The following is a 14553-nucleotide window of genomic DNA, read 5'->3' on the forward strand; positions in this document are numbered from 1 at the left end:
CCCTGCTTGAATTTCATATGGATGATGTTCGCTCGTTCATATTGAGTTGCTTGTTTCGTACATTCCTGTCAATGCAGTTTTCAATGTCGGCTTATTTCCTATCCTGAGGCTGTAGAGTACAAATTTGATAGGTCTGAAATTCACTAAGTCTTCTTGAGTGTCTATAGCAACGTTCGTAGATAGATGATTCTCTATTCAATCAAGATGTATTTGCGTTGCCATTCACTTAGATCGTTAGTACTATACTTGAAACAAAAGTTCTTAATATAGGTAATATGGCTGAGAATAACTAGCATCTAAACATGTACCTTTTGTAAGCTGTGCCTAGCAAAAGATACACTGACATATGGCTATCCTTTTTATGTCGCCCCTCGCTTACCAGGATCTGCATCAACTAGCTGGTAGCACTGGAGGCTGTGCGGAGATTTATTTAGACCTGATCGACACTTCCAGCCCCGTACTTCTAGGCAGCGTAAACCCCTCAAAAAGAAAAAACAAAAATAGTCAATCGAGCATCTATTACTCCCCATCAAGAGCCCCAATTTCTAGCCAAGGTTCGATGGCCTCTTGGTTTCGGCTCAAGTTATGCCCTACAGTTGCTCCAGACCGCAACCTCCCATATCGGCCGACGCCGACATCACTGGTCTTGGGGTATGTTGCGAAGTAATTATTATTGTACCATCAACTAATCCATGTCCAGGTAATTGTAAATTATGTCGCGACTGCCGCAACCGCAGTGCTACTCATTATCATATACTTCTTCGTGGTTTACGAGCCAGCTCTGGATCCTTTCAGGAAGACAGAGCAAGACCCTTTGAACCAGTCATTTTGCCCCAACCCAGTGGATGAAATTATCTTGCGGGCTGTGCGGTATATACCTAGGCGGTTGATTGGCCCTCGCAAGATCCGTGTCAATACTCAAGTTGAGAAATGCTTTATTGAGGTACACTGTCCTTTTATTTGAACCTCCTAAAACTGAATTGACATACCATAGTGCATCATTGCAATGAGTGACCTCCAGATCGTAACTGGACTCTCGATACTCATAAGTGGGTATGCCCAACTTCATCAGGGCATTACATCCTTCCACTGGATGGTCATCGTCGACCTAGCTTGGTTTTCCAGTATTACTCATTTGGCTTGCCTGACACTTCTCCGAAACCATCTCTACAATCACCCAGCCCAGCGTCTGTGGCGATTGCTTTGTATGGCTGCTCTTGTTATACTTCTTACTGTGGCGCTCGCATTCACGGGTGGATATGATTGGACTTCCACCGACGAATGGTCGCGTTTCAGTGATGATGCGATACTGAGTATGGCTGATCCCGCAATGTGCCATTTGAGCTCCGATTCAAGATCAACCATGGTGTACTACGGAATGGTTTTCTCAATACTGCTGACAGTATTCGGTTTTGTGACCCGCATAGTCAAATTGTATAAGACTATGTCCCTCGATGTTTGGGGCAAGGCTAGAGCTAAGCTTAGCATACAAGCCCGCCGTTTGTTAAGCATTGCCTACACTTGGTGCTGCTTGAGTAGCTCCCGCAAGAGCCTGAAACGTACCATTATCTACCGTCCTCTGCTGACGACCTTTTTGGTGGCTCGTCTATTCCTAGATGGGTGGTCCTCGGTGTTTCTAGAAGTGAGTGCCTCTAGTTTGTCTAATCATATTTCCCTTTTTGACAGTGAAAAAGGTGTGCTGGTTAATAGTCGGTTTTGTTTGGGGTGCCATACGTTTATTCATAGTCTTGGGCACTACCCAACGCTCCATGTATCGGTGGTCCGGGCTGTCAATGTCTGAAATATATGCACAGGACTCTGATGAGAGGGATAGTGACTGGGGGTTCGGACAGGTTGTGGCCCTCGTTTTACTACTTGCACCTCTGATCACAATCATTAAATATCTCACTCACGGTACACCCTTCACTTTCTATGCCGATCTTTATACAGAGATGCTAACTGGATATGTTATTAGAGCAAAACCGCGGAATCTCCACAAGCTACAGTGATGATACTATCTGCATGTCACATTTTGGTCTGACTACTTCTCCTTTCACGGATGAAACCCCTAGGAGGCGTGATGATCCCAACAGCAACTGGGATGATCATACTCAAACCCTCAGCACAGCAATACTTTATTTCATGGTCGTGTGCTGTGTAATGTTGTTCTTCTTCGGCGTGGCTGTCAACGCCACAGCCAACCTTTTAAATGGGCTGAAAGGTTACTATCCACTTGCCGTCATAGCATTGATTAATCTTTGGGGGGTTGTAATCTTTTCATTGACGATTGAATTAGATTTGTCCGAAATTCCTTTATGGGCTCAAAGGCTCCTGCGTCTGCTTATCATTGGGTTTTTTGCATGCGGCGTGTTCATCTCCTTTTTTATGGAAGCATACGAAGGATCTTATCCATTTACTGGGATCGACACTTACTGGTTTTTGATATCCGCCGCTGCGTTTTATATCTTGTGTGCTGTTCTATATCGGATTCTGGGATCAGCCTCTTGAGAGCAAGTATATAATTGGAGCAACATACTGTTCTTGTTGCACCATTTGTGTGAAATATTACCTTACATTCTCTTTAACTACGTTGCGTTAAAGACTATATCTTTTAATCTTATTGATCAATAAGAATAGTCGGCACTTGACATCTACATATAGTCATGATAGCCCATTAACCAAGACTCTCAGTCCACCACGGCCTTGAGAACACCACAGCGTAACGGCCTATGCCCTATTTGCCGATTAAAAGAAATAAGGATCGACCGAGACAAGAATCCGACAAATAAATCTATTAAATCTGTGAGATAACACTGTAGTATATTTGCCATCACATGACGCGTATACCCCACGTGTCTTTAAGCTTGTCGCAACGACATCTCCAATCTCCAAGCTCCAAAAACAACTCACCATGGGCCTCAAACGGTCCAATGTGACAATAATCCACCCGGATCTGGGTATCGGAGGTGCTGAGCGACTAATAATCGACCTCGCCCTAGCCCTTCAGAACCGAGGCCACCGCGTAACGATCTACACCTCCCACCGCGATAAGGCGCATTGCTTCGACGAGGCGCGCGATGGAACGCTGGACGTCCGAGTGCGCGGGAACACCATCTTCCCCGCCCATGTTTGCGGCCGACTCCACATCCTCATGGCTGCGCTGCGCCAGCTACATCTTACCGTGTCACTACTAGGCGAGCTTGGGACAAGGGGGACAGCTACTACAACCACCGATGCCGAGGAGGACCGCGACGATATCTTCATTGTAGATCAGTTACCGGCCTGTGTGCCATTTTTGAAATCATTCGGTCGCCCGCGCCAGTCCCGACGCCAGCGCATCCTCTTCTACTGTCACTTCCCGGATCAATTGCTTGCGCGCCGAGATGAGGGCGGCTCGCTTCTTCGCTTGGCGAAGGTGTTGTACCGGTTTCCGTTTGATTGGTTTGAAGGATGGGCGATGAGCGCGTCGGATCGGGTTGTTGCGAACTCTAAGTTCTCCCGCGGGGTTGTGCGTGATGTCTTTGGCTCAGACCGGCTGGGTGATGTGGAGGTGGTTTATCCGTGTGTCGATATGGATGCTGGGGTATCGGTGCCTGAGAAAGTGAAGGAAGACCCTCTCTGGGGTGGGAAGAAGATCTTGCTCAGCATCAATCGCTTCGAGCGTAAGAAGGATATGGGGTTGGCAATTCGTGCTTATAATAGACTGGGAGCGGAGAAGAGGAAAGGGACGCGGCTGGTGATTGCTGGTAAGAAATTGTGCATGGGTTTCCGATTTCGATACATTCTAACATGGCATTTTGCAGGCGGTTACGATAATCGTGTCCACGAGAATGTTCACTACCATCAAGAGCTAGATGAGCTCGCGACCAGTCTCGGATTGAAGACCGCAACCTCCAAAACAGTGCTATCTGCGCTTTCAATCCCCGACAATATCGATGTTCTATTTCTTCTTTCTGTTCCCACTGCATTCAAAGATACCCTGTTGGCGCAATCAAAGCTCCTTCTCTACACACCAATCAACGAGCACTTTGGCATTGTACCTGTGGAAGCAATGCGCGTTGGCCTCCCAGTATTGGCATCTAATACTGGCGGTCCCCTGGAGACAATTGTCGAGGGTGAAACGGGCTGGCTCCGGGACGCCCATGCAGATGAAGAGTGGACTGCTGTGATGGACAAGGCACTTTACGGGCTGAGCCAAGAGGATCTTCAACGCATGGCTCTTGCTGGCAAGAACAGAGCGCAGCAGGAATTCTCACTCACAGCCATGGGAGACAGGCTAGAAGAAGAGATCTCCACCATGCTCAGCGCTGAAAGAAGACCATTCAATGGGTGGCAGCAGGTCTTTGTTATTCTCAGTCTTGTTGGGGCTGTTTTTGCATTGATGGCCGCAATTTTACTTCGAATGCTGTAATCCATATAGCTCATGCATTAAATAGGTGTACTTTACATTAATTTATTCTTTTTCAAGTTACACCAGTTTCTCATCTCTACTGAACATTGTTCCACCCTCTTTCCGATATCAGTCACATGACCTCGTGTTTTGTTCGCGGTGACGTCGCGTCGCCCCTCTATCAATCCATCTTTATCCTTACTTGCCGGCCCTAGTGGCATTGGGGTCTCTCAATATGCCAGAAATAATAGACCTCCTATCCTCCGATCCTCCTATCCCACCAAAGCCCCAACCGCCAAAGCCGCAACAGCCAGCCGAACTCCCATCGCGAGGTCCATCCCACCAGCTCATTCCGATTTCGTCAGACCCGTTCGATACATCTATTTTCGATTACGATGACGTTTTCGACAAGCCCGCCAAGAAACGGCGAGTGAGCGATGAAGACACTTCTCTGCGACAAAGCACCACGCCAAACGAACCTCGAGCTCCAGCTTCTGCGGCAGAGCCTTGGTTCTCGATCTCCGACGACGATTTTGACCTACCGCCAGTAAACGCTGCGGCGCAGAAGGAGCCATCCCAATCGCGCGTGGAAGAGTCGGATCCAATTGTCTTTACCTCTTCGGCCCCAGCTGCTTTGCCAAAGCCCCCGCGGAAATCGCAGCTTTCAACCCGGGATATCATTGCGCTTGATGGCGATGACGTATTAACGGACCCCATGCCTCCGCCCTCGAGTTTCCGAGGGCGTAGTGATATTGATGAATTCAGCGATCCGTTCGCGCTGCCGGAGTTTTCTGACCTATTGAAAAAGCCTACTGCCTCAACTCCTATTTTCTCTGAGTCGACTGCTCGTCTACTATCTCGCCTTAGCGAGGAACATACTTCAGGCCCCAAGACAAAGTCTGGTACTCGAAAACAGAAAGGCACCAGCTTGAAACCTGCGCCTGCGGAGGTGCTCTCCGACGACGACATTGATGAACCAGCAGCACCTCGGAAGACAACAAAGAAGACAACAAGCAAGCTTACCACTGCTGAAAAGGAAGCAAAGGCCAAAGCACGCGAAGAGGCAAAGCTACAGCGAGAACGAGAACGCCAGCTCGAGAAAGAGCGCAAGCTGAAACTCAAAGAAGAGAAAGCGAAAGAGAAACAACGGGCAGCCGATATCGCGAGCGTCAACAAGCTGAAAGTGAACAAAAAGGATTCAACACCAGAGATGATCATGGACATGTCTACATCTCTGGAAGACAGCAGCGTCGGCACTCAAACCGTCGAGTTCATGAAACGCCTCGGCGTCGAACATACATTCTTCACAAGCGCAATTCCAAACGTAGTAAAATGGCGTCGCAAAATGAACGCCACGTACAACAGAACCCTACGATACTGGGAACCCTGTCCACCCTTCATCCAAAAAGAAGACCACGTCCTGTGCCTATTACCCGCACAGCAATTCATCAACATGGTCACCCCACAAGACAACACAGAAAGAGAAACGCTAGAAATCCACGTCCTCCGAATAAAAAGCGCCTACCCAGATTGCAAACCCATCTACCTAATCGAAGGCCTGAATGCTTTAATGCGCAAAAACACAAACGCACGAAACAGAGCCTTCCAAGCCGAAGTCCTGCGCCAACTCGCCGAAACCACTACACCACCAGACGAAACAACAACCCGCAAACCCCGAAAAAAGAAAACACAAGACACAACACCCCTCGTCGACGACGAGACTGTCGAAGACGCTCTCCTCGAACTGCAAGTCACACACTCATGTCTCATCCACCACACGACAACGCCAGGTGACTCCGCAGAATGGATTAAGAATTTCACCGAGCATATCTCGACAGTCCCGTACCGTCGTGAACGACAGGAAGCCCACAATGCTGCATTCTGTATGGATACGGGACAAGTGAAGACCGGTATCGACAAGCAGGATACATTCATCAAGATGATTCAGGAAGTCAATCGCGTGACGGCTCCTATGGCATACGGAATTGCGGGACAATATCCCTGTGTTGCGGATTTGACCCGTGCAATGCGGATGAATGGCGCTATGATGCTAGAGGATATCAAGGTAGGTTGTCTTTCTTATGCTGTATTCTGGTTCTATCTTACGGCTCTGGATCTTCTTCTGAATCTCATGTGCTAACTGTTATAGAAATGCGCGAACAAAAATGGATCCTTGACGAATGCGCGTATTGGACCTGCTGCGAGTAAGCGGCTGTACAAAGTGTTCACTGGACTTGATCCGAGTTCAACGGACATTTAGGTTTGTTTTTGGTTATTGCCATCTTTAGCCTGGGATATTACACAGCGTCGACGCCTTGCATTGTGGATGTTGCATCCAATTTGGTGTTAGTTTATTTTTGGTTAATTGCTCAACTATTGGACTTCTAATATCTACCCTGTCTCTCTTTTTGGCTGGGAAATTGGATATTGCCCTCTAGAGATGTCCTGTTGGTTTGAACATTCCTATTAATTAGATGCCAGTTGGTATACGATAGTCCAAGGAGTATGCCACCTAAGAAAGCAGCGATTGCTTCTTCGTGCAAATATTGTATTTGAATATCAAAACGGAAATCCCCGAAATCAAAAATGCCTAGCTATATGCAAATGCCAAAAGTCCATGTATAGAACCCAATATTAACGCCCATATCAAACAGATATCAAACAGATTAGACATCCCAAAGCCGAACGCCAAAATCAAACCACACTAAACAACAACTCCCCTCTTCTTCCACCCCCTCCAAGCAGCGAACCAAGCCAAAACAGCAACCCAGACACTAACTGTGCAGCCAACAGCCCAGAAGCCATAGCATCGCCATCCATGGCACTGACGATCAGAAAAGCCACCATCGCCATGATCTATAGCATTCTGATAGGCGGCGGAGTAGACAACTCCCCACAGCGCGGCACCAGCCGCAGGCATCATGGCAACGATGCCCCAGTTCGTGGCAAAGTTCTCGACGCCCCAGACGACGGATATGATGATGGGAGTGAGGGAGAAAGCGCTTCCGTACCCGAAGCCTATTAGAGCGGTTGTTAAGTTGAAGATGCCTGGGTGCGCTAGTGGGAGGGGTGAGGCGAGGAGAAGATAGCCTAGGAAGAGGAGGAAGGCTGAGGGGATGAGGAAGGTCATGCGGGATAGAGTGAGACGTGAGGATGAAGACGCTGGGTGTGTTTGTCGAGATCCTTCGGTAAGTGAAGGGAAGAGATGTGTTGCTGGGGGTGCGAAGAAATCGGAGAGAGAGCCTGTTAGGAGGCGGGCAATGGTCGATGTTAGGGCTACGGTTGTGACATGGGTTGAGGGGGATCCGGCTGGGGGTGATGCGCCTGTGGGATATGATTGAGGTGTGAGGGTTGGGATAATTGTGCCCAGCTTTGTATGATAGGTTAGCTTATGGTGTGGAGTTGAGATTGTAGTTACTCACGTTGTTGATGTACGATTCGCCGGGGCCGGTGACCAAGAAGAAGCCTGCAGCCAGCCACCACATGGTGTTATCTTGTAGGAACACACGGGTTTCATAGTTGAGTAGCCAGTTCTTTTTCCGGCGCTCCTCTTCCTCACGTTCCTTCTCTAGCCTTTGCTGCTCGCGCTCTTCGTCGGACAGGGCTGACCCCTCTTCGTCGAATGCATCAGAGAACGTACCGTACTCAACCGCTTGCCTGATTTCATTCCGTGGCCGGAAGAAATCACTCTCCTCCAGTAGTCCGCTGCGTTCCAGTTCTTCAACCGTTTCATCAATATACTTATCATCATCCTCCACGATGCGCAATGCAAAGGTACCGATGACACCAATTCCAAGCAGCAGAAGCGCCAGAAAGACGAAGTATTTAAAAACATCAAGATCACCGTGACTCCCATCCTCGAGACGTTCATAGAACATATACACACCGAGCTGGCTCTGCCACATACCACTGAGGCCGAACGCCGCAATGGGAACAGCTAGCATGATCCCCTTGTGCTTTCCCCTGCCGAAGTTCTTGGCGCATGTTGCAACAGCTGCGAGATACATGCAGCTAGTCCCCATACCAATAGCGATAAACGCCACGATCATCACCCAGAAGGGCCACCCAGACCCGCCCGCCTCAGTAGTCGGGCCGCTCTTATACGTGAACGCCGCGAGGAGATACCCGATTCCAAATACCAGTCCGGAGAACATAGCTAGTGGAGACGGGCTGTACCGATCACACAAATAGCCGAACAAGGGGACGGGAAGGTACATTGCGATTTCAGCGGCGATAGAAACGGCATTGACCTGGAACTGCGAGTAATGGAGTCTAGTAAGGAACAGATGGCCATATAAAGAGAAAGCAGTGATACTGCCAGCTCCCAAGCTGCAAGACACGAACAGAAGTTAGCTTCCAGGGCTCCAAATGGGATCTTCTCAGTATGATAGCAAGGAGAAGGGGGTTCGTTACCATGTGACAACACCCCATGCAAAGCTAAGCACTCTAATAACCTCCTTCTGCATCTTCCGTCTGTCCCGCTCGACAAGCTCCTCGACGACATCGCTCAGTAGCCCATCATCACTCCGTAGACCTAGTCCGTCATTACCGGAGCTCCGTGAGTTTCGTGACCCAGGCCTTAACCGTGATGGCTCTGCGCTTCGGTCGGTTGTGTCATGTTCTGCATCGATATCCTTGAGGAGCGGGCGGTTCGCGTCGAAGTCCCGCTTATCGATTGTCATAGTGGTTGCCTTCTCCGCACCGGTTGCGCTAGGCTGTATCTGCTCTTTGCTGAGGGGAAGCGTAAGATAGGTTGGTCCAGATGGGTATGGAAGACGGGACGGCTATTGAGGTCGAACTATAGGGCGTTCACGATTTGGCAACCCTGAGATTCTGAGGACGATTGCCCAGGATCGTTCAAAGGTGGGGAACGAACGGTGTCAGCTGGGTGGATCCCGAGGTTGTGTTGTTCAATGCTACGTCATTGGAATTCGACTTCTGATGGAGAGTTATGTTCACTGCAACATTATTGAGGGATAAGATAATATTGTATGTCAGTTAAAAGTAGTCAAGGGAAGCTGAGGGGAAGAACTTCAAAGAGCGGAGAAAGTTGGAGTCATTCCACGTGACTCATTCCAGTCTATGTCGGATCACGTCATTTTACAAGGAATATATTGTGAAATAGTAGAAATCGAGGGAAATTGGCCATCTAGAGATAAGAAAAAGAATACTCATGTACAAGTAGGATCATGCAGACCGAAAAAAAAAGGATTTGGAGACATTGGGGGTATTATCAATATCAAAACAACTGAGAAAACTGATACACGCCCGAGAAAAGAACAGACAAAAGGCTTGAAGAAAAGCAATAACAAGGCAAAATAAGAACTTCAAACGACTCTAAATGCATCCAAGCGTTGACGGGGATCATAGAAGCACCCATTGAAGGGCTGGGTCGTTATTTCGTAATGTCGATCAGGCGAGATCAGGCACTGGTGCATATGAATGCTGGCGTTTCACAGTGGAAGGGTCTATCCTCCGAACGCCACGTATCGGCAGTGGGCCGAGATTTGAAAACCAAGAAAGCAAAAGAAAATGAAAAAAAAAGAACTAGAAACTGACTTCACCCGCGTCGGATTCCATCATAGTCTCATCCCAATACTGAGCAGAGGGCCTCTCACGAGCCGCGGGTTGAGAGCCCAGCGCGATGGCTTCACCTTCACCTCGTTCCACAAATTCATCCAGAGTAACCTCTTTCAGGATGCGCTGGAAATACATCCGGAGTGTGCGCAAGCCACGCAGATATCCACGATCAATATCGTGCGGGGTGTGAGGTGGACATGGCGTATCTGGAGGAAGTTCGTCCTCGCCAGTGACACAATTAGCGAAATCGACAATCTTCAGTTGAACGTTCATTCTGCTTTGGCCATCTTCGGAGGTTCCATGTTTGAGTGACGTGCGTTCGCCAGAACGAGGCGGTTCCTGCTGAGGTGGGGCTTGTGGTTCTCCGTCATAAAGAATCAAGAGACTACTAGCATAGAGCCGGTAGCTATCTAGCTGCCGAATCATGTGTTCTAATAGAGCTAATTTTTCCAAAATGACAGGGATCTTTTTGGCAACGCTGGCATAGCTGACACCGTCGTAAAGGAACCGAGTGAGTGCATCCTGGAACTCACGACCAGATTTCAAATCCCGTCCGAAATACTTGTCTTCAAAGATGTACTCCTGCTTCTTGACGTTCCAAGACTGCATGCCACAGAGCCGTACACCCAGCTGCTGGGAAGTAGTGGACTGGCATTTACGTCGCTGAGACTTCTTCTTCTTCTCATTCGCTTCGATACCATACTGTCTGGTGCCCATCTTCAAATCCAACACGCATGGTTTATTCATACCAGCTGTTAAATCCTCAAGGAGGAGGAAGAACTGCACTCTTTCGTCCTTCCTGAGTTGTGCCTCTTTAGGGTTGCTAGGTAAAACCGCGTTGAGAGGCTCTTTCGGTTTGAAACGAGTTGGATCAGAAGTTATGCTAGAAGGGAAAACTTCGGCTGCAGGGTGACCATTGGTCGAGTTGTTTTCTGAAACTGGTGAAGCTGAACGTTTAGCGGTGGAAGAAGTAGCCGACATTGGAGCGTCGGCTTCCATAGAGAAAATCTCATCCTCCTTGTCAGCGCCATAATCATCGTCATCGAAGAACATGAGCTCTCCTTGGTTGCGAGAGTCCATGCTGCCACGTCTCCGGAGGCCACTCCCAGAATGCCGCCGTCTTGTGTGAGAAGCACGAGAGAGCGAGCTTGCTCGGTTAGGCTCCTCCTCAGTCCGGATTTTCTCCAGGCGGTTCTGATTGGCATCTAGGGCAGTCGAGGCCGACGATGAAAGAGCAGGGCCTTCATTAGGGGGCACCTTTATGTCAATCGCTTCCGTCTTCAGAGCTTCGATTGGCCCAGGGGTTGGTCGTCGATTGCCGGCTGTGTTGTCTTCTGATAGGTTTCCTCGGCGGCGTGTGGTTGTGGGCATGTCGGAATGAGCTCTTGGCAGATGGACATGACCACGAGCATGCCGTCGATGATGATGAATGGCAGGAGGGCTGAATACCTCGCGAAGAACCTGCTCCTGAAGCTTGAGATTGACGGTTGTGGCGCCCCAGATCTTGGCCCGCTTGCTCAGAGCCGACGGGTCAGACTCTACTGACATACCCTCGAGGCCATCAACAGATCGAGCGCGATTTATCGAAGCATCTGCTGTGCGCGGTCGCTGCTGGCGGGTAAAAAGATCGGCAGGAATGATGTGGCGATTGTTCTCAAGAATGACCTTGGGGATCACTCCTGTGACTTGTGACTGGCTAACAATTCGCTGTGGCTCATGTGGCTCCGCTGCCTCGTGAAGCTGAGAGCTGAGAGCTGAAGTTCCATTGGCAGGTGTTGTCTCTTGAACTGCCTGGTCCTTTCGTTTAGATGTCTTCGAGAAGGTGACATTCAGCACTCCAATGTATCTGACCAGAATATTAATATTCCCGCTAATAACTGTCTGGTTTTCATGGAATAGATTATACATACTTTGGAAGAAACACCAGCATATCTGGGTGTCTCAGCTCAATGCGTTCGTAGAACTCATTCTCTCGGTTGTTCAGCTGCTTGCAGACAGCGCGTCTGGAAAATCGGAAAACAGTCGTGTGGCCGCCAACCTGATGTCGATAGGGCTTCAATTCCACGGCACCAAGAGGCCTCGGGGGCGGGGGTTTGGGGCGAGAGAGAAGCCGGGATTTCTGGGTCGGTGTGGCAGTGGGGGTTTCCGCCTCGTCAGTCAGATCATTTGCAGAGTGTATACTTTCATCCGCTGACGGTTCGGCTTCAGAATCGTATGTTGCATCATAGCTGCATTCAGAGATGGTACCCAAAGGCTTGTCTGGCAGAGTCTCTCGAGGAGAATGGATATCGCCATAAAGGATCTTACTTTCATTCTTAGATCGAAAGGATATATCCACATGGCTGATTTCCTTTTCGGGTGAATCGCTACGTTCTGGTACTAACATCAGCTCATGACCTTTCTCCGCGGCTGACAGCTGACCCGGATGTCCATCATGAGGCCTATCAGGAAATTGTTGCAGCGCATCAGCGCCATCAGGCACTGTCCGCTCGTGGGGGAAGTAAACCGCAGAAGAGATCTGCTCATTTTCCTCCTCCTCAACCCCAAACTGCCTTGATTCACAACGCTCTTCTTCCTCGAAAGAGTCAGTCGGGGATACCTCAAGATCAGGATCCTTCTGGAAGTAGTCGCGGGTGCGCTCTGAATATTGAGTTGGAATGCTTTTGGAGAAAGAAGATCCATGGCTACCGCCAGGTGTGAGATGGAAATTTCGGATCTCTTCCAGCAAGCTGCGAGGCAACGCTGTAGGGCGACGCTTGGAGGGCACATCGTCATGCATGGTCTGAGAGGACTCGTCCGGAGGTTGGAAAGACGGAGCATCGCCAAGTGCGGAGAGTGATATGCTTTTACGAAGCGAAGTTTCCTGCTCTGAACGGCGTGGTTCTTGTTCATGATCCATGGTGTGATCCCTCGACTCCAACGTCTCATCTTGTGATGGGCCGCGATCCTCCCGTCGTTTGCGATCCGGTGAAGAAGTGGTTGTGTTTTCTTTGAAGAGGCCCAGGTAGTGGCTGGACTTACGGCTGCGCACATTAGAAGTCGGCTCCGAATTGGGCAAATTGGCTTCAATTGAACTGTCAACCCGGCCACGACGACCTCTGCTGGGGCTTCGTTCGGGCGCAACAGGGGTATGGGGGGTTTCTTCTTTTGGACTGTAGGATAAGAGATCCTGACTGGCGTGAGAGCCCTGGCCAGAGGATAGGATGGTCAAAGAGTGAGATGTATGAGAGACATCATCTAGTGTTGACGGGAAGAGATTCCGTTCAGGTAAAGTGCCTTGAGGCCGACTGGTTTTCGTACCTGTGTGATCCAATGACACCTTGTACCGGTGAGATCCCAAATGAGCCTGCACGCCCGTCTCAACCTCGGTTTTCTTTGGGTCAGTCGGCGAGGTAGATGCGCGCAGGAGAGATAAACGAGGGATATCGGTGGATGAAAATAGGGCAGAGGAACGCAATGGAGAGTTTCTGTGGACGTCAACTTCCATGTGGGAAGGGTCGACGCTCAAACGGTGGGGAGAGACCTTGGAGAATGCACTTGGAGACACGGATGCATCATCGAGGCTAGGGATCAAGTTGACCTGACATTCATTGCCCAAGGCCTTTTCGGGGGGTAATTGTGGGGTATTTGCGACGCTATCTGAAGGGAGGTAATGAGTAGCAAAGATGCTGTCACGTTCTGACAGCTGAGGCCTGTAGACAATATCCGGTTGGGCCGTATTCTCCGGAGGTGTGGTGGCGGTCCTTTTTAGAGAAGATAATCGAGTGGGTTGAGACCAGGAATGGGTGGGAGATTCAGCGCGCGATGGTGATAATACCTCCCTAGGTCCTTGAGACAGATTATCCCGGAAGTGACGTGGGGTACCGTAGATATCCTTGGAGCAATCATGTTGGGCAGGTGTAGCAGGTGTCACCAAGGGGTTAGGCAAGGTATCTTCGGGAACGGACGGCGAGTTGGACATGAGGAGGACATTGGTCAAGTACAGGTTGGGATGGTATGAAGCGGAAACCGGAGTGGTTAGGCGTAAAAAAAAAAAGCAAGGATTAGAAAGGCTAAGAGGAAAGATGTCAGATTCTATGGAAGGAAAAGAGTTATGCACGTTGTTGAAGAGAGAGATCTTACAGGCTGAAAAAAGCCGCAGAAAGGGGAATGAGAAGAGTCAAGGGAATTGATGAACTTGGAAGTTTGAGAGAGAGGGCCTTGGATCGTCACCGCCCTTGAGTGGATCCAATTCCAAATTAGGAAAAAAATAGAAAGATAAAGAAGATGAAATGTGATAGAGAGAATAAGAGGGAGAGGATAAGGAGAGAATAAGAAAGAGAATAGAAAGAGAATAAGAAATATCAAGTTATGAAAAAGGGAATAAAAAAAGAATAAGAAATCGGGGAGTTTGCCTCTTTCTGAGAATACCAGCTACAAGTACTTACTCTTTGGTGCAACGTCTGACAGATTCTCTTCTTTTCTGGCTAGGGGTTTCCTGTATATAAGAAGAAGAAGATACATAGATTATAGGAATATATACAATAGGCATTAGATAGATCTTCACAATACATATATCCAATAACATTTTCGGCTTGTCCTAT

General features: G+C 49.0%; 3 protein-coding genes across 3 annotated transcripts; 2 read left to right on the forward strand and 1 right to left on the reverse strand.

Annotated features, from left to right (window-relative positions):
* Positions 1 to 2911: 2911 nt before the first annotated feature.
* Positions 2912 to 4411, forward strand: PGRI_012140 (GDP-Man:Man(1)GlcNAc(2)-PP-dolichol alpha-1,3-mannosyltransferase; the record flags this gene model as incomplete). Its single annotated transcript, XM_040788927.1, has 1 exon — positions 2912 to 4411. The coding sequence occupies one exon, from the start codon at positions 2912 to 2914 to the stop codon at positions 4409 to 4411; it is 1500 nt and encodes a 499-aa protein (XP_040645880.1).
* A 214-nt stretch (positions 4412 to 4625) lies between these two features.
* PGRI_012150 (uncharacterized protein) lies at positions 4626 to 6650 on the forward strand (the record flags this gene model as incomplete). Its single annotated transcript, XM_040788928.1, has 2 exons — positions 4626 to 6455; positions 6540 to 6650. 2 exons carry the CDS (start codon positions 4626 to 4628, stop codon positions 6648 to 6650), a joined length of 1941 nt encoding a protein of 646 aa, XP_040645881.1.
* A 444-nt stretch (positions 6651 to 7094) lies between these two features.
* Positions 7095 to 13931, reverse strand: PGRI_012160 (Major facilitator superfamily domain, general substrate transporter; the record flags this gene model as incomplete). Its single annotated transcript, XM_040788929.1, has 5 exons — positions 7095 to 7760; positions 7813 to 8719; positions 8804 to 9174; positions 9950 to 11816; positions 11881 to 13931. 5 exons carry the CDS (start codon positions 13929 to 13931, stop codon positions 7095 to 7097), a joined length of 5862 nt encoding a protein of 1953 aa, XP_040645882.1.
* Positions 13932 to 14553: the final 622 nt, after the last annotated feature.

The sequence above is a fragment of the Penicillium griseofulvum genome (assembly GCF_001561935.1).
Source record: "Penicillium griseofulvum strain PG3 chromosome Unknown contig_80, whole genome shotgun sequence".
NCBI lineage: Eukaryota > Fungi > Ascomycota > Eurotiomycetes > Eurotiales > Aspergillaceae > Penicillium > Penicillium griseofulvum.